Source organism: Oncorhynchus mykiss, chromosome 30, assembly GCF_057628025.1.
Source record: "Oncorhynchus mykiss isolate SJ-2025 chromosome 30, ASM5762802v1, whole genome shotgun sequence".
Classification (NCBI taxonomy): domain Eukaryota; kingdom Metazoa; phylum Chordata; class Actinopteri; order Salmoniformes; family Salmonidae; genus Oncorhynchus; species Oncorhynchus mykiss.
The window spans coordinates 30869112-30889942 of record NC_143051.1 but is presented as its reverse complement, the minus strand read 5'-3'; the positions used below and the strand labels follow the sequence as shown (position 1 = coordinate 30889942).

At 43.8% G+C, this 20831-nt stretch overlaps 1 protein-coding gene across 8 annotated transcripts in view; it reads left to right on the top strand.

The window, feature by feature from the left end:
• Positions 1–20831, top strand: part of LOC110488263 (semaphorin-4A) — a 61517-nt gene that overhangs the window by 31217 nt on the left and 9469 nt on the right. For all 8 annotated transcript variants that reach the window (XM_090228370.1, XM_021560417.3, XM_090228369.1 and 5 more), the window contains 4 exons: positions 13090–13250; positions 13576–13635; positions 18305–18403; positions 19705–19810. In XM_090228370.1, coding sequence (XP_090084496.1) covers positions 13090–13250; positions 13576–13635; positions 18305–18403; positions 19705–19810 — 426 coding nt within the window. The remainder of the gene's footprint in view (positions 1–13089; positions 13251–13575; positions 13636–18304; positions 18404–19704; positions 19811–20831) is intronic.

Sequence of the window (20831 nt, the reverse complement as noted above, 5' to 3'; positions counted from 1 at the left end):
GTTTGTGTACGTTTATCGACCACTAGACAAAACATTATGAACACCTAGCATCAAAGTAGCTTGGCCACAAATCAGGAAAGCAATCAAATTAATCACTTACCTTTTGATGATCTTCAGATGTTTTCACTCACGAGACTCCCAGCTACACAATAAATGTTCCTTTTGTTCCATAAAGATTATTTTTATATCCAAAATACCTCTGTTTGTTTGGCGCGTTATGTTCAGAAATCCACAGGCTCGAGCGGTCACGACAACGCAGACAAATTCCAAATAGCATCCGTAATGTCCACAGAAACATGTCAATCGTTTTTTATAATCAATCCTCAGGTTGTTTTTAAAATATATAATCGATAATATATCAACCGGCACTGTTTCTTTTTCAGTAGGAGAGGGAGAGACAATGGCTGCCCCACTCTGTTGCGCCAGCAAAACTCATGCGAACACCCAGCTATCCACTACGCGATGTTATCTTTCTCGCCACTTCCTGGTTTGATTTTCCTCCGGTTTTCGCCTGCAATATCAGTTCTGTTATACTCACAGACAATATTTTGACAGTTTTGGAAACAGGTTTGTTTCCTATCCTTATGTCAATTATATGTATATTCTAGCATATGGGCCTGAAATATGCCGTTTACTTTCGGAACGTTATTTTTCCAAACATAAAAATACTGCCCCCTAGCTGAAAGAGGTTAACAAAGAGCTGCAGTTAGTTTCAGAATGGGTAGCAATGAATAAGTTAGTCCTAAATATTTCCAAAACTAAGAGCATTGTATTTGGGACATATCATTCACCAAACCTCAACTACATCTTGTATTGAATAATGTTGAAAATGAGCAAGTTGAGGTGACTGAACTCCTGAGAGTAACCCTGGATTGTAAACTGTAATGGTCAAAACATTGATACAACAATAGCTAAGATGGGGAGAAGTCTGTCCATAATAAAGCGCTGCTCTGCCTTAACACTATCAGCAAGGCAGGTCCGACAGGCCCTGGTTTTGTTGCACCTGGACTACTGTTCAGTCGTGTGGTCAGGTGCCACAGAGGGACTTGGGAAAATTGCAGTTGGCTCAGAACAGGGCAGCACGGCTGGCCCTTGGATGCACACAGAGAGCTAACGTTAATGACATGTATGTCAATCTCTCATGGCTCAAAGTGGAAGAGAGATTGACTTCCTCATTACTTGTTTTTGTAAGAGGTGTTGACAAGCTAAAGTCACTGAGCTGTCTGTTTTAAAATACTAGCACACAGCTCGGACACCCATGCATACCCCACAAGACATGCCACCAGAGGTCTCTTCACAGTCCCCAAGTCCAGAACAGACTATGGGAGACGCACAGTACTACATAGAGCCATGACTACATGGAACTCTATTCCACATCAGGTGCACGTAGTAGATTCAGATTTTTTAAAAACAGGTAAAAATACACCTTATGGAACAGCGGGACTGTGAAGTAACACAAACACAGGCACAGACGCATGCATACACACACCATAACATACGCACTACACACACACACACACACACTTGGATTTTGCGTTGTAGATATGAAGGTAGTGGAGTAGGGGCCCGAGGGGGCACGCTTAGTGTGTTATGAATTCTATAATGTTAAAATTGTATAACTGCCTTAATTTTGCCGGACCTCAGGAAGAGTAGCTGCTGCTGTAGTGTAGCTACATACTGTAGAAAATCATACACCATTATTGCCTGATGATCTTCTGAACTTCCCAATACCTTTCTGATGCATTTCAGTCACTTCAAACCATACTTCCTTCAGATTGAAATACTTTCGAAATTACTGTCAGACTGATTTGTAATAGGCCCAATTAAAGAAGTTAACATTGGCCATTTGATTACCTAACTGTTTTTTTCATGGTGGGGGTCGCAAAACAATTTTGATATTTTATTTATTTTTTATTTCACCTTTATTTAACCAGGTAGGCAAGTTGAGAACAAGTTCTCATTTACAATTGCGACCTGGCCAAGGATAAAGCAAAGCAGTTCGACAGACAACGACACAGAGTTACACATGGAGTAAAACAAACATACAGTCAATAATACAGTTGAAACAAGTCTATATACGATGTGAGCAAATGAGGTGGGAAGGGAGGTAAAGGCAAAAAAAGGCCATGGTGGCAAAGTAAATACAATATAGCAAGTAAAACACTGGAATGGTAGATTTGCAATGGAAGAATGTGCAAAGTAGAAATAAAAATAATGGGGTGCAAAGGAGCAAAATAAATTAAATACAGTAGGGAAAGAGGTAGTTGTTTGGGCTAAATTATAGGTGGGCTATGTACAGGTGCAGTAATCTGTGAGCTGCTCTGACAGTTGGTGCTTAAAGCTAGTGAGGGAGATAAGTGTTTCCAGTTTCAGAGATTTTTGTAGTTCCAGTCATTGGCAGCAGAGAACTGGAAGGAGAGGCGGCCAAAGAAATAATTGGTTTTGGGGGTGACTAGAGAGATATACCTGCTGGAGCGCGTGCTACAGGTGGGAGATGCTATGGTGACCAGCGAGCTGAGATAAGGGGGGACTTTACCTAGCAGGGTCTTGTAGATGACCTGGAGCCAGTGGGTTTGGTGACGAGTATGAAGCGAGGGCCAGCCAACGAGAGCATACAGGTCGCAATGGTGGGTAGTATATGGGGCTTTGGTGACGGATTGCACTGTGATAGACTGCATCCAATTTGTTGAGTAGGGTATTGGAGGCTATTTTTTAAATGACATCGCCAAAGTCGAGGATTGGTAGGATGGTCAGTTTTACAAGGGTATGTTTGGCAGCATGAGTGAAGGATGCTTTGTTGCGAAATAGGAAGCCAATTCTAGATTTAACTTTGGATTGGAGATGTTTGATATGGGTCTGGAAGGAGAGTTTACAGTCTAACCAGACACCTAAGTATTTGTAGTTGTCCACGTATTCTAAGTCAGAGCCGTCCAGAGTAGTGATGTTGGACAGGCGGGTAGGTGCAGGTAGAGATCGGTTGAAGAGCATGCATTTAGTTGGAGGCCACGGAAGGAGAGTTGTATGGCATTGAAGCTTGCCTGGAGGGTTGTTAACAGTGTCCAAAGAAGGGCCAAAAACGTTTGGGAACCCCTGTCTATTTCTTTGCCTGGGAGGCTGAGAAGAGACGGTTGGTTGTGACTAAACACATCTAACATGATTGGTGCTGATCAAATGTTCACCGTCGAACTTTGAGTCTGGCCCTCGTTTGTGTACTCAGCACTGAGATCTGGAACACAAATGGCTTGGCCCGAGTCCAGTTCTTCCTGGATTAACCAGAACTGAGCACCCGAGAGAGAGACGACCCATATCAGACCCTGAGGTGAGGGGGTGGTGCCTTTCAGACAGGTATTTTAACGCAACACAGCTGAAGTGGAAAATGGGGCAGGATATCGGCTAAAGAGATGAGTTTACATTTAAAGAGTCACACTGACTTCAATTGAAATAGTAAAATATCAAACTTCAATGTCTAGGAGTTCTAAAAAAAAATGTGTTAGTCCACTGTTGATGCAGTCACAAAATAGCAATCAAGTTTTCAAGATATAGGACTGTCAAAAAGCTATTTGTAACTTGCCACATCATTACAGTCCGGTGTTTTGAAAGCCGGTGTTTTGAAAACTTGATTGCTGACATGCACAACATTTTGGGACTGCATCAACAGTGAACTAATGGAAGAAAAAAACATACCAAAAGAAAGTTACTGGATTTTCTGGCTTCTCTCTCCCCTAGAAAACCCCTGAATAATGTAATTAATTAATGTGTATTGCCATCCTCCCATTTCCTGGCGCAACCACTTCTGTGAGGGAGAATCCCAGTGGAGAAGCACATCCCCGTTGAAGCATAGACCACACTCATCATTACTACGCACATCTCTCTCTCCCTGGGGTGGGCAAATAGCACACTGGAAGTTTCTCCCACCACCTCAGTACCTCTACGCTCAGATGGGCTGGGTATGAATGTTGACTGATGTCGCCCACAAACACGTCACACTCTTGCACTCTCTCACACACACATACACCCATGCATGGCCAGATTAATCATCACAGATTCCACACCCTTGCAGGCACGCGCTGAGACGTAAACTCTCTGCAGAACATGACTTCACACAGATCCAAGTCTCCTGAGGCCCGAGGAGTAAAGCAAACAGTCCTTGGCAACCGTTCAAGTGAAATGTTGTCCGCAACTCCAGCAACCTTGGCAAGGGATTCACAGGGGTCCTGAGTAAGGCCGTGTGGAGGAGGCCTTGCCCAGACAAACAAGCAACAGTCGATTTTTGCTGTTTCACGTTCTCCACTAACTCCTAAGCTGAAGCGGTTTTCTCATGACCTCCACAACAAAGGAGCACTGTGTGCCCAGGGCCTGGAAAGAGCCACTTCATAGGTGGGGTGGGCATGGAGGACAAACAATTACCTTGAGCTGGTGTTTTTGCGAGACGTCTCCCGCTAACAGAGCTTGGAGAAGGACGGAGTGGTGAAAGGTGACCTTGCACACAATGAAACCAGTGTTCAACTAGAGAGGGGTGGCAAAAGCAACCTTGACCAGGGCCTAATGACAAGTGTTGACTACATTAACCCCAACATTTTCAACTGGAATCACACATTTTTCATGTAGGGCTGTAGTCTGTTCAAAACATACACTGCTCAAAAAAATAAAGGGAACACTTAAACAACACAATGTAACTCCAAGTCAATCACACTTCTGTGAAATCAAACTGTCCACTTAGGAAGCAACACTGATTGACAATACATTTCACATGCTGTTGTGCAAATGGAATAGACAACAGGTGGAAATTATAGGCATTTAGCAAGACACCCCCAATAAAGGAGTGGTTCTGCAGGTGGGGACCACAAACCACTTCTCAGTTCCTATGCTTCCTGGCTGATGTTCTGGTCACTTTTGAATGCTGGCGGTGCTTTCACTCTAGTGGTAGCATGAGACGGAGTCTACAACCCACACAAGTGGCTCAGGTAGTGCAGCTCATCCAGGATGGCACATCAATGCGAGATGTGGCAAGAAGGTTTGCTGTGTCTGTCAGTGTAGTGTCCAGAGCATGGAGGCGCTACCAGGAGACAGGCCAGTACATCAGGAGACGTGGAGGAGGCCGCTACCTCCGCCTTTGTGCAAGGAGGAGCAGGAGGAGCACTGCCAGAGCCCTGCTAAATGACCTCCAGCAGGCCACAGATGTGCATGTGTCTGCTCAAACGGTCAGAAACAGACTCCATGAGGGTGGTATGAGGGCCCGACGTCCACAGGTGGGGGTTGTGCTTACAGCCCAACACCGTGCAAGACGTTTGGCATTTGCAAGAGAACACCAAGATTGGCAAATTCGCCACTGGCGCCCTGTGCTCTTCACAGATGAAAGCAGGTTCACACTGAGCACGTGACAGACGTGACAGTCTGGAGATGCCGTCGAGAACGTTCTGCTGCCTGCAACATCCTCCAGCATGACCGGTTTGGCGGTGGGTCAGTCATGGTGTGGGGTGGCATTTCTTTGGGGGGCCGCACAGCCCTCCATGTGCTCGCCAGAGGTAGCCTGACTGCCATTAGGTACCGAGATGAGATCCTCAGACCCTTTGTGAGACCATATGCTGTTGCGGTTGGCCCTGGGTTCCTCCTAATGCAAGACAATGCTAGACCTCATGTGGCTGGAGTGTGTCAGCAGTTCCTGCAAGAGGAAGGCATTGATGCTATGGACTGGGCCGCCCGTTCCCCAGACCTGAATCCAATTGAGCACATCTGGGACATCATGTCTCGCTCCATCCACCACGTTGCACCACAGACTGTCCAGGAGTTGGCGGATGCTTTAGTCCAGGTCTGGGAGGAGATCCCTCAGGAGACCATACACCACCTCATCGGGAGCATGCCCAGGCGTTGTAGGGAGGTCATACAGGCACGTGGAGGCCACACACACTACTGAGCCTCATTTTGACTTGTTTTAAGGACATCAAAGTTGGATCAGCCTGTAGTGTGGTTTACCACTTTAATTTTGAGTGTGATTCCAAATCCAGACCTCCATGGGTTGATAAATTTGATTTCCATTGATCATTTTTGTGATTTTGTTGTCAGCACATTCAACTATGTAAAGGAAAAAGTATTTTAATAAGAATATTTCATTCATTCAGATCTAGGATGTGTTATTTTAGAGTTCCCTTTATTTTTTTGAGCAGTGTATTTATTGGCTGAATACATGACTATTTTTGAGGACGTTACTGCATAAAATAATCAGATTGCTTAACCTTTTGTGAACCCAGAGGTAGAACTTGCTTTCAATGCAAGGAAATTAAGACTTGAAGAGAATACTTCTCAAAAGCATCATTTTTAACGTCTTTATGATTCAGTCGTATGATCAGGGTGCTAAGTATAGTGGTCGATGTAAATGGTTCCCAAGCTCTCTGCTACAATGACACAAACCAGTCAAACCCCCCACGCTGTCTTCACTGCAGCTCATACAGAGTAAACCCATATTTCACCAAACTTTGTACTGTTGCAAAAACTACTCTTCAGAGTTCAAGCGGAACTAGTCTTGTCCACCAGCCGTGTGTCTGACAGCTGTGAACCCAGGAAAGCCATGCGAAAGCAGAACGAATGCATTCACAAGTCTTTAAAAAAAAAACAGTTTCTGTGAAAAGCGTGAAATAGGCCTAATCAATGTAATACGTTTGACTGTTGACTGGTTTTGAGGAATTGCCTAAAGCTGTTTTCTGGGTTCACTCACAGCACTTACTGTTCAAGTCTCATTAATGTTGTCAATGTTTTGTCGTCTGTAACGCCCATGGCGTTCTAGTATTAGCTTCTGACGCCCCAGGCTTACGCGTTCTCTCTTGACAGGAGGTACAGGAGGAATTGTAACAGATCATAACAGTTTTCTGGGTGGCAGTGCCTCTGTTCAGTAAGCAGAAGTGTTAGAACAATTCAGAACACTGATGTACTTGTCAGGCATCCACACGTATAGATCACTATACACGCATGCATTTGTGCTGTGTTTAAATCGAGGCTTGTGTGTTAAATTTAAGGGTTGTGTGCGTGCATGTGTTTTTGAACACCTCTGTTTTTTATGTGTGGCCGTGTTTGAGTCAGGACTGTATTTCTGTGAATGCATTCAATAGCTGGCCGTATGGTTGAGCCGCGGTACATGTGTGTTTCCGCTGTTGTCTTAGCACATGACTCCAAATCTCTATCTTATCTCTTATAAAACCGAGATCTCATCTCACCAGAAATACTGCTCTAAGCAGGAAGTGGCTTTGTGCATTGTTCGTCAGCTCAATGTCACACATACACAGGCACCTTTCGCAGTCACTGAACACAAAGCTGTCATAGTGAAGCTTTGTGCCGATGTCAAAAATAAATAATATATACACATACAGTTGAAGTCGGAAGTTTACATAGTTAGGTTGGAGTCAGTAAAACTAGTTTTTCAACCACTCCACACATTTCTTGTTAACAAACTATAGTTTTGGCAAGTCAGTTAGGACATCTACTTTGACACAAGTCATTTTTCCAACAATTGTTTACAGACAGATTATTTCACTTAAATAATTCACTGTATCACAATTCCAGTGGGTCAGAAGTTTACATACACTAAGATGACTGTGCCTTTAAACAGCTTGGAAAATTCCCGAAAATGATGTCATGGGTTTAGAAGCTTCTGATAGGCCAATAATTTGAGACAATTGGAGGTGTACCTGCGGATTTATTTCAAGGCCTACCTTCACTCAGTGCATTTTGCTTGGCATAATAAAAATAAAAATAAATCAGCCAAGACCTCAGAAAAAACATGTAGACCTCCACAAATCTGGTTCATCCTTGGGAGAAATTTCCAACTGCCTGAAGGTAACACGTTCATCTATACAAACAATAGTACGCAAGTATAAACACCATGGGACCACGCAACCATCATACCGCTCAGGAAGGAGGCGTTCTGTCTCCTAGAGATGAACGTACTTTGGTGCGAAAAGTGCAAATCAATCCCAGAACAACAGCATTAGACCTTGTGAAGATGCTGGAGGAAACGGGTACAAAAGTATCTATATCCACAGTAAAATGAGTCCTATATCGACATAACCTGAAAGGCCGCTCAGCAAGGAAGAATCCCCTGCTCCAAAACCGCCATAAAATAGCCAGACTGGTTTGCAACTGCACATGGGGACAAAGATTGTACTTTTTAGAGAAATGTCCTCTGGTCTGATGAAACAAAAATATAACTTTTTGGCCATAATGACCATTGTTATGTTTGGAGGAAAAAGGGGATGTTTGCAAGCCGAAGAACACCATCCCAACCGTGAAGCACGGGGGTGGCAGCATTATCTTGTGGTGGTGCTTTGCTGCAGGAGGGATTGGTGCACTTCACAAAATAGATGGCATCATGATGAAGGAAAATTGTGTGGATATATTGAAGCAACATCTCAAGGCATCAGTCAGAAGGTTCTTAGTCGCAAATGGGTCTTCCAAATGGACAATGACCCCAAGCGTACTTCCAATGTTATGGCTTAAGGACAACAAAGTCAAGGTATTGGAGTGGCCATCACAAAGCCCTGACCTTAATCCTATAGAACATTTGTGGGCAGAACTGAAAAAGTGTGTGCGAGCAAGGAGGCCTACAAACCTGACTCAGTTACACCAGCTCTGTCAGGAGGAATCGGCCAAAATTCACCCAACATCGACAACAGCCACCCTCGAAGCAGCGTTACCCATGCAGAACAAGGGGAATAACTACTCCAAGTCTCAGAGCGAGTGACGTTTGAAGCGCTATTAGCGCGCACCCGCTAACTAGCTAGCTATTTGACATTGGTTACACCAGCCTAATCTCGGGAGTTGATAGGCTTGAAGTCATAAACAGCTCAATGCTTGAAGTATTGCGAAGAGCTGCTGATAAAAAAATGCACAAAATTACTGTTTGAATGAATGCTCTCGAGCCTGCTGCTGCCTACCATCGCTCAGTCAGACTGCTCTATCATATCATAGACTTAATTATAATAACACACAGAAATACGAGCTTTTGGTCATTAATATGGTCGAATCCGGAAACTATCATCTCGAAAACAAGACGTTTGTTCTTTCAGTGAAATACGGAACCGTTCCGTATTTTATCTAATGGGTGGCATCCCGAAGTCTAAATATTCCTGTTACATTGCACAACCTTCAATGTTATGTCAAAATTACTTAACATTCTGGCAAATTAGTTCGCAACGAGCCATGCGGCCCAAACTGTTACATATACTCTGACTCTGCATGCAATGAACACAAGAGAAGTGACACAATTTCACCTGGTTAATATTGCCTGCTATCCTGGATTTCTTTTAGTTAAATATGCATGTTTAAAAATATATACTTCTGTGCATTGATTTTAAGAAAGGCATTGATGTTTATGGTTAGGGACAGTCGTGTAGCAATTGTGCTTTTTTTTCGCAAATGCGCTTTTGTTAAATCATCCACCGTTTGGCGTAGTTGGCTGTCTTTGTTAGAAAGAAATGGTCTTCGCACAGTACGCAATGAGCCAGACGGCCCAAACTGCTGCATATACCCTGACTCTGTTGCAAGGGAAGTGACAAAGATATTCATGTTAGCAGGCAATATTAACTAAATATGCAGGTTTAAAAATATATTATTGTGTATTGATTTTAGGAAAGGCATTGATGTTTATGGTTAGGTACACGTTGGCGCAACGACAGTCCTTTTTCGCGAATGTGCACCGCATCGATTATATGCAACGCAGGACACTAGATAAACTAGTAATATCATCAACCATGTGTAGTTAACTAGTGATTATGATTGTTTTTTATAAGATAAGTTTAATGCTAGCTAGCAACTTACCTTGGCTTCTTATTGCATTCGCGTAACAGGCAGGTTCCTCGTGGAGTGCAATGAGAGGCAGGTGGTTAGAGCGTTGGACTAGTTAACCCTAAGGTTGCAAGATTGAATCCCTGAGCTGACAAGGTAAAAATCTGTCATTCTGCCCCTGAACAAGGCAGTTAACCCACCGTTCCTAGGCCATCATTGAAAGTAAGAATGTGTTCTTAACTGACTTGCCTCGTTAAATAAAGGTGTGAAAAAAAAATGGCCAAATCGGTGTCCAAAAATACCGATTTCCTATTGTTATGAAAACTTGAAATCGGCCCTAATTAATGGGTCAGCCTCTAGTCCAAGCACACCAAGCCAGTCGTGAAGAGGGCATGAAAAAACATATTCCCCCTCAGGAGACTGAAAAGACTTGGCATGGGTTCTCAGATCCTCAAAAAGTTCTACAGCTGCACCATCGGGAGCATCCTGACTGTTTGCATCACTGCCTGGTATGGCAACTGCTCGGCCTCCGAGCGCAAGGTATTGAGTACGGCCCAGTACATCACTGGGACCAACCAAGCTTCCTGCCATTCAGGACCTCTATAACAGGTGGTGTCAGAGGAAGGCCCTAAAAGTTGTCAAAGACCCCAGCCACCCTAGTCATAGACTGTACTCTCTGCTATTGCACAGCAAGTGGTCTAGACCCCCCCCCCCCCCTGCTACTTTCTGTTTATTATCTATGCATAGTCACTTTACCTTCCTACATGTACAGTGCCTTGCGAAAGTATTCGGCCCCCTTGAACTTTGCGACCTTTTGCCACATTTCAGGCTTCAAACATAAAGATATAAAACTATTTTTTTGTGAAGAATCAACAACAAGTGGGACACAATCATGAAGTGGAACGACATTTATTGGATATTTCAAACTTTTTTAACAAATCAAAAACTGAAAAATTGGGCGTGCAAAATTATTCAGCCCCTTTACTTTCAGTGCAGCAAACTCTCTCCAGAAGTTCAGTGAGGATCTCTGAATGATCCAATGTTGACCTAAATGACTAATGATGATAAATACAATCCACCTGTGTGTAATCAAGTCTCCGTATCAATGCACCTGCACTGTGATAGTCTCAGAGGTCCGTTAAAAGCGCAGAGAGCATCATGAAGAACAAGGAACACACCAGGCAGGTCCGAGATACTGTTGTGAAGAAGTTTAAAGCCGGATTTGGATACAAAAAGATTTCCCAAGCTTTAAACATCCCAAGGAGCACTGTGCAAGCGATAATATTGAAATAGAAGGAGTATCAGACCACTGCAAATCTACCAAGACCTGGCCATCCTTCTAAACTTTCAGCTCATACAAGGAGAAGACTGATCAGAGATGCAGCCAAGAGGCCCATGATCACTCTGGATGAACTGCAGAGATCTACAGCTGAGGTGGGAGACTCTGTCCATAGGACAACAATCAGTCGTATATTGCACAAATCTGGCCTTTATGGAAGAGTGGCAAGAAGAAAGCCATTTCTTAAAGATATCCATAAAATGTGTCGTTTAAAGTTTGCCACAAGCCACCTGGGAGACACACCAAACATGTGGAAAAAGGTGCTCTGGTCAGATGAAACCAAAATTGAACTTTTTGGCAACAATGCAAAACGTTATGTTTGGCGTAAAAGCAACACAGCTGAACACACCATCCCCACTGTCAAACATGGTGGTGGCAGCATCATGGTTTGGGCCTGCTTTTCTTCAGCAGGGACAGGGAAGATGGTTAAAATTGATGGGAAGATGGATGGAGCCAAATACAGGACCATTCTGGAAGAAAACCTGATGGAGTCTGCAAAAGACCTGAGACTGGGACGGAGATTTGTCTTCCAACAAGACAATGATCCAAAACATAAAGCAAAATCTACAGTCTCTCGATGTGCAAAACTGATAGAGACATACCCCAAGCGACTTACAGCTGTAATCGCAGCAAAAGGTGGCGCTACAAAGTATTAACTTAAGGGGGCTGAATAATTTTGCACGCCCAATTTTTCAGTTTTTGATTTGTTAAAAAAGTTTTAAATATCCAATAAATGTCGTTCCACTTCATGATTGTGTCCCACTTGTTGCTGATTCTTCACAAAAAAATACAGTTTTATATCTTTATGTTTGAAGCCTGAAATGTGGCAAAAGGTCGCAAAGTTCAAGGGGGCCGAATACTTTCGCAAGGCACTGTATATATCCCCTCAACTCACCTGTACCCCCGCACATTGACTCTGTACCAGTACCCCCTGTATATCGCCTCTCTACTGTTATTTTACTGCTGTTCTTGAATTCTTTAAAAATATATATACACAGCTCACAAAAATAAAGGGAACAACTAAAATTACACATCCTAGATCTGAATGAAATATTCTTATTAAATACTTTTTTCTTTACATAGTTGAATGTGCTGACAACAAAATCACACAAATTATCATTGGAAATCAAATTTATCAACCCATGGAGGTCTGGATTTGGAGTCACACTCAAAATTAAAGTGGAAACCACACTACAGGCGGATCCAACTTTGATGTAATGTCCTTAAAACAAGTCAAAATGAGGCTCAGTAGTGTGTGTGACCTCCACGTGCCTGTATGACCTCCCTATAATGCCTGGGCATGCTCCTGATGAGGAACTCCTGGACAGTCTGTGGTGCAACGTGGCGTTGGTGGATGGAGCGAGACATGATGTCCCAGATGTGCTCAATTGGATTCAGGTCTGGGGAACCGGCGGGCCAGTCCATAGCATCAATGCCTTCCTCTTGCAGGAACTGCTGACACTCCAGCCACATGAGGTCTAGCATTGTCTTGCATTAGGAGGAACCCAGAGCCAACCGCACCAGCATATGGTCTCACAAGTGGTCCCTTAATTTTTTTTTGAGCAGTGTGTGTGTGTGTGTGTGTGTATATATATAACTTTTCTAATTCATTTTTTTTACTTAACACTTATTTTTCTTAACTGCATTGTTGGTTAAGGGCTTGTAAGTAAGCATTTTCACTGTACGGTTTGTATTCCGCGCATGTGACAAATAACATTTGATTTGACGTTTCTGCTGCTGAAAATGTAGGCCTAAGCCAATATTCTTTTAGACCATTTACTAGCTACTCGAATCCAACATGGATAGCATATGGGAGATTTGAACCCACGACCTCTGTGGGGCTGACACCATGTTCCAACTATCTGAGCCGTATGATACTCCTTGATTCATATGAAGGTCCAGCTCTACCTGTATGTACTGTACTTTCTTTTGAATGGGAAGCCTAATGCCTGTCACTTTAATCTATTGCTTAACAGGTTCACCCGGGAGGTGTCTCAGCCACTTCGACAGCTCGGACGTCGGCAACACCACGACACTGTTGCTAAGCGATGACGGCGACACGCTTTTTGTGGGAGCGCGGAACGCAGTTCTCTCATTGGATGTCAGCCAGGAGGATGCCATTGTGATGAGGAGCAAGGTGCGGGGTTGACATTTACACCCGTGTTATTAACGTTGTATTATGAGCTCTATGAGACTTCATGAAGCTTTATAGACCCCATAAGCTTTAAAGCTCATGCATAAGACCGCCAGATTTTGTGGGAAAATACTTCAGCCTTACAGTTCATGCAGGCTATATCGGATCAGCAGTTTTCTATTGGTAAATATTCAACACTGCCTGGAGCTCGTCTATGCTGCAGAAAATGTCCCCCTCCAGTGGTTTAGTTCAGCGGTTGTTATGTGAAACACAAACACAGCTGGTTCAAGTCTGAACACTGACCTCTCTCCCTTCATCCTTCTCTCAGCTGGACTGGTCCCCCTCAGAGAAGGACCTGGACGAATGCTCCATGAAGGGCAAGAAAAAGGCAAGTTAACCCTGGCTCATACAATCCACCCATTTAGTGTTATTAATGCCACATGCGGACAGTGTTTCCCCCTAGATTTGATCTTGGACAGGCAATGAATATCGCAAGGTTTTTCAATAGCACTTAATTTGAACTTTAGAGCTTAAATAATAACTTAATACGTTAGAATTATAAATGACAAAGCAAGTAGGTGGGGCGATTATAAGGCTGGGCAAGCGGGTCGGTCTTAGGGAGGTTAAACATGACTCACCGGAGGCACTGCTGTCGCTGCATTCCACTACCATCTACCCCAGCAAGACTGTAATTCCCTAATGGAACTTTTTTTGCTATTTGATTGATTGGATAACTTACACCGGCTTCCTGGCCGTCAATGTGTTTGCAATACGAAAGGCGTAAGTTGATACAAGATGGTCTTAGCCAATAGGGATTAGCAGATTTATGGACCTGTAGGTAAAGTGTTCTTGTTAGCTCAGAAATCTGCGTTTTTCACAGAAGATGAAATGTCTTGCTGCATTTTGTAAACACAGATCTAAAATGCTTATTGTAATTTCTGTTCAGCGTCAGACTAACTTTGGGCTTCAGTTGCACTTCTCCACTTGGATCAGAATTCACAAACAGGCATTCGTTTAGCAGACAGCACTCTGACTGAAGTGTCGCTACTTTTGTCTGGTACTTTTCTATGTATCCTACTCTCCCCGGTAAAATGCCATATTAACTTCAAGCAAAACATTAGTAAATGTAAATGGCTACTTTGTTTTGATCTATTTTAGAAATATGATGGCCATGTGTAGTTTTAGCAAAAAATACCTTGCTTTTTCATTGTGAACGCATTTACTTGTGTAGCTGCTAGCCAAATAGCGTTGCACTTCTGTTGTCATCTGATGAAGCTATTTTCTGCCGAATGTATTGTACTAATGTATTTACTGTGAAGAAAAACTATAGTTGCACACCCCTGATCCCTCTATTGAAGACAAAAAAACTGTTGACATTCAAAATAAAACGCAGGTGAAATGCGTTAAAACGCAGATTTTTTGGGATGGTCTGCGTTTTGAAAATGCAGATTTATGAACTCTCAACGCGACCCCTGACGTTGCGTCACATGCATTGGCCTTAGCTACATTTGACATATCTTCCTCTGACCGGTCAAACAAAGCCATTCTATACACATCCATAGTATAAATCAGATGAGAGATGACCATAATGGCCATGCATACAAAGAAAGACCAATTCCATTATATAATATAGACTTGATCCTCTTCAAAGGTTATGCGAGAGCTTATACACGAAGGTACCTTGCACAGCTTTATGCACAAAGGTAAATATGTGTCATAATTACCAACATGCCCCATATCCCATGATTAAGGATTGAGAAAGGAGCTGGGATAAGTTATATCTTACAGAGGGATAAAGAAATGATGCGAAGGAAGCTGGTCTGTGTGTGGGTGTGTGTGTGTGTGTGTGTTGGGGGAGAATATGCGCAATTCTCGCAATAAAAACTTCCCAATTGATCTAATTCAAGTTAAAAACATGACGTTTCGGCCGCCAATGGCCTTCATCAAAATGACCGTTGTTGGGGCAGAAACAAGGAACTGCCATGGCTTATTGTAATGCAGGTCTTCCATGAAGTAAGCCTCCACATGTGGCTCCATTAAACTAAGTAATAGGATCAGGTTGACCAGTGCTAATGGTGCTTCCCCCCCCTTACCTGCTATCTTTAGGCAGACTAATCTAGAGGCGAAAGAAACGCACACCTATTTAGGCGAGTTCCTGGCTGGTGGAGTAGAACACCTTTTAAAAAATAAAGGAGAAGGGCCTCCTGGATGGCGCAGTGGTCTAGGGCACTACATCGCAGTGCTAGCTGTGCCACCAGAGACTCTGGGTTTGCGCCCAGGCTCTGTCGCAGCCGACCGCGACCGGGAAGTCCGTGGGGCGACGCACAATTGGCCTAGCGTCGTCCGGGTTAGGGAGGGTTTGGCCGGTAGGGAAATCCTTGTCTCATCGCGCACTAGCTACTCCTGTGGCAGGCCGGGTGCAGTGCACGCTAACCAGGTCGCCAGCTGCACGGTGTTTCCACCGACACATTTGTGCGGCTGGCTTCCAGGTTGGATGCGCGCTGTGTTAAGTAGCAGTGCGGCTTGGTTGGGTTGTGTTTCGGAGGACGCATAGCTTTCGACCTTGGTCTCTCCCGAGCCCGTACGGGAGTTGTAGCGATGAGACAAGATAGTAACTACTAACAATTGGATACCACGAAATTGGAGAGAAAAGGGGTAAAATTTGTAAAAAATAAAGGAGAGCTGCACACGCTAGGAGCTCAGATGCAAAAATATTTCTGTCCAACGTTTCAACAGATGAGCGGTCTTCATCAGGGTTTAACGTCTCTACGTTATATTGGCATCGGACATGTCACCCACCCTAGGAGAGGGGGTGACCTCGACAATTTATTGTTGAAACGAGAGGCTGCTTGGATCTTTAATTTAGACCCTTGCTCCCTTCGTTCTCAACATAGACTTTGATCTGAAGCCATTATTGTGATTTTTCTATTTGCGATTGTAAATGTTTGTAGGCTTATTGTATCTATGATCGTACACTATCCATTTATGTTTTTTGTATGCTATATTAATGAGAATGATATCAGGCCACACCCGGCCATGATTAGACACCTGTGTGTCTTTTGACACTATATAAATGAGTCATCCCGCAGTGTTTGTCACTATACCCTGATAAAGACAGCTTGTCTGTCAAAACGTTGGACTTAAATATTTTTGCATCTGAGCTCCTAGAGTGTGTGGCTCTCCTTTATCTTTAGACAGACTGACACAAGCTTTGTTGCAGGGTCACCCAGTTCTGGTTCTGGATGTTCATTGTGTTTTGGAGGTTTATTTATTTGGCTTGGCTATCACCCACAGTTGAAGTCAGAAGTTTACATACAAATACGTTAACTCAGTTTTTCACAATTCCTGACATTTAATCCTAAGAAAACATTCATGACATTCTCAGTGGGTCAGAAGTTTACATACACTCAATTAGTATTTGGTAGCATTGCCTTTAAATTGTTTAATAACTTCAGTCAAACGTTTTGGGTAGCCTTCCACAAGCTTCCCACAATAAGTTGGGTGAATTTTGACCCATTCCTCCTGACAGAGCTGGTGTACATGAGTCAGGTTTGTAGGCCTCCTTGCTCGCACACGCCTTTTCAGATCTGCCCACAAATGTTCTATAGGATTAAGGTCAGGGCTTTATGATGGCCACTCCAATAACTTGACTTTGTTGTCCTTAAGACATTTTGCCACAACTTTGGAAGTATGCCTTGGGTCATTGTCCATTTGGAAGACCCATTTGAGACCAAGCTTTTACTTCCTGACTGATGTCTTGATGTTGCTTCAATATATCCACATAATTTTCCTCCCTTATGATGCCATCTATTTTGTGAAGTGCACCAGTCCCTCCTGCAGCAAAGCACCCCACCCAACATGATACTGCCACCCCTGTGCTTCACAGATGGGATGGTGTTCTTCAGCTTGCAAGCATCCCCCTTTTTCCTCCAAACATAACAATGGTCATTATGGCCAAACAGTCCTATTGTTGTTTCATCAGACCAGAGGACATTTCTCCAAAAAGTACGATTTTTGCCCCCATGTGCAGTTGCAAACCATAGTCTTGCTTTTTATGGCGGTTTTGGAGCGGTGGCTCCTTCCTTGCTGAGCTGCCTTTCAGGTTATGTCGATATAGGACTCGTTTTACTGTGGATATAGATACTTTTGTACCTGTTTCCTCCATCTTCACAACGTCCTTTGCTGTTGTTCTGGGATTGATTTGCACTTTTCGCACCAAAGTACGTTCATCTCTAGGAGACAGAACGCGCCTCGTTCCTGATGGGTATGACGGCTGCGTGGTCCCATAGTGTTTATACTTGCGTACTATTGTTTGTATAGATGAACGTGGTACCTTCAGGCGTTTGGAAACTGCTCCCAAGGATGAACCAGACTTGTGGAGGTCTACATTTTTTTTCTGAGGTCTTGGCTGATTTCTTTTGATTTTTCCCATGATGTCAAGCAAAGAGGCACTGAGTTTGAAGGTAGGCCTTGAAATACATCCACAGGTACACCTCCAATTGACTCAAACAATGTCAATTAGCCCATCAGACGCTTCTAAAGCCATGATATCATTTTCGGGAATTTTCTGAGCTGTTTAAAGGCATGGTCAACTTAGTGTATGTAAACTTCTGGCCCACTGGAATTGTGATACAGTAAATGATAAGTGAAATAATCGGCCTGTAAACAATTGTTGGAAAAATGACTTGTCATGCACAAAGTAGATGTCCTAACCGACTTGCCAAAACTATAATTTGTTAACAAGAAATTTGTGGAGTGGTTGAAAAACTAGTTTTAATGACCCCAACCTAACTATATGTGAACTTCCGACTTCAACTGTATCGAACTTGGCCAAAGTTTAAATTCCACAAGTCCTAGAACAAGAGTATTGTGTAGACTGGAGTGACAGACAGTAGCACACAGTGTACCTCAAGGACCAGGATTAGGAAACCGTTTTCCAACATGAACCTGTCTTTGTTTTCTCCATCTCTCCCCGCACTCACGTTTCTAGGAGCTGTACCTAGTTATTTGCACTATTTAAAAAAAAGTTATCTGTCTCCATTTTGTCCCCCCTTCAGATGGACTGTCCCAACTTCATCCGGGTGCTGCAGTTCCTCAACTCCACGCACATGTACGCCTGTGGAACCTTCGCCTTTAGCCCACGCTGCGCTTACGTCGTAAGATTCTCTTTTCTCCTTCTCTGTGTTTCTTTTACTGCCGTGACATACATTTGTACAGTATATTGTAACCCACACCTACATTAGATTATTTTCTTAAAATAATTTTCTCATACTCAAATGAGAACAAGCTTTATCGTCACCAAATGTATGATGCAGTGTACTCAAGGGCAAATGGTGAGGAGGCCAAGAACTTAACAGGTTTTAGTATTCATCCCACACAGTCTTGCATTTATCACTGTCTCAAGCTTATTTCATTGGTTGTTTATCCCTATTTGTTCTCTCCTTCCGTCACTGCCTCCCTCACCATCTCTATTTTTGTTTTGGTCCATCTATCACTTCCTCTCTCCCACCCACTGATTATCTTCTCCAACTCTCTCAAGAGGGTAATGGTGCTTGGTCATGGGCTGTACAGTAAACCCATATTAGATATTCAATGGCAACGACATTCGTGCCAAGCACATCACGGCTGGAGGTCATTTTTTGCTCAGAAACGTGCTTCACATGAAGTTGATCATTTCTTAATCCGGTTATGTGTGTGTGGTACTGAGCTCAACAACCAGCCCCAGCAATATTTTCATACTCTGCTGGCTCGCCCCCCTGAGTGTGATGCTCAGGGGCTGAGAGTGTGTGTGTGCATTTCTGTGTGATAATGTTTAAGAGGCTGGATCCTCGCGTGACCACCAGTCCAGCCTGTTAACTCAGGTCATGTTGATGCTGGCAGGTTTGCTCGACTACACTCGCATAGCCAATGCTAGCCAGGTCAGAACATCCCTCATATAATGATTCCCAAGACTGGGCTACACTTGTCTCTATCTCTATCTAGATAAAGACAATTCGGTTGCTCCTTCATATACTTAGCTAGAATTAAGCATCCTTTAGCGTCAAAGAAGCACGTGTTTCTTTAGTAGTCATTTTGACATTTTAGCCAGGTTTTACATGAGGTTACGGTCTCTAGTAGCCTAACACTTGTAGGTTTTTAGCAGCTACACTGGCAGCTCAAGCCACTTGATCAAGTATTTACCCTCATGAGCCGATGTTCAATTGGCAGAAAATAGGCTCCAAGCCTAATGTCACGCTTCAAAAGGATGCTTCGCTCATACGGCCATTGTAGCAGGATTAATTAACTGCGGGGGAGGGTGTTACTCATGGCAATATGCTCAGCAGAAAATGAAGTGTCCAGTGTAGCAGGTCTGTAACTATTATGGTCTTAGATAAAACTGCGCTAAATATGGATTAACGTAGGCTTCCTCATGAGTCATGACCTTTGGTGTGACCCTGCTCTGCTCTTTTCCTTACAGAACTCTGAGACGTTCTCCCTGGTGACGAGCTCCAGCGGAAAGCCAGAGGAGGGCAGAGGTCGCTGCCCCTACGACCCCTACCAACGTAACTCGGCCATCACCGTCGGTAAGAGATAACTCACAGGAAGTAGAGGGGGTAGCCAAACAAACAAGGAAATGTAATTTGACAAAGGGCAATGATGACGACATACACATTCTCCAGGAAGTGTTCCGTTGCGGTCGGAGCTCCAGTCAGTGTAATCACTCAACCCAATGGCTTTCAATGCACTGAACGGAACCAACGATATCATGCACACCATGGTATACTGGTGTCTACTCCTGAGATCTGAAAGGATTTGACAGGTCTGAGTTATATTGCAAAAAAAATTAACCCAACCAATGAGAACTCAATATGAAGCAATTAACATATTGCTTGAACCAATCCAATCCTTTCAGATCTACAGGAGTGCCTAGGGGGATAGGGATCCATGTGAACTTCTTTGTCTTTTCGATGTCATCATATTTGTCCCGTCTCATTGTAGGGTTAAGAGTAGTGTGCGTGAAGGTGGTGGAGATTGGCATGATAACGTGGTGCTGTTTTAATCTGTGATTGTGTGAGCGAGAGGAAGAGCAGACGCTGATAATCCTCTTGTCAATACATCCTTGGCCTGATGTCTTTATCATTATGTGGGCAACATGTGACTGCTAGCAAGCGTTACAGGAGGGTGGGCAGCAGTTTTGCATATGTATCCTGATCAGGCCTATAAATCTGCCAATGGCCATAATTAACATTTTATGTTTTCAAAATTGTGATTTCACTTGCCGTTTTTAATTTTGACTGATTGTGAGAATCTGTCCCCAGCAGAATCTGTCTCCAACATTGCAAACATCTGGGCCTCCCTGGTGGCGCAGTGGTTAAGGGCTGCGCCACCAGAGACTCTGGGTTCGCGCCCAGGCTCTGTCACAGCCGGCCGTGACCGGGAGGTCCGTGGGGCAACTCACAATTGGCCTAGCGTCGTCCGGGTTAGGGAGGGTTTGGCTGGTAGGGAAATCCTTGTCTCATCGCGCACCAGCGACTCCTGTGGCGGGCCGGGCGCAGTGCGCGCTAACCAAGGTTGCCAGGTGCACGGTGTTTCTTCCGACACATT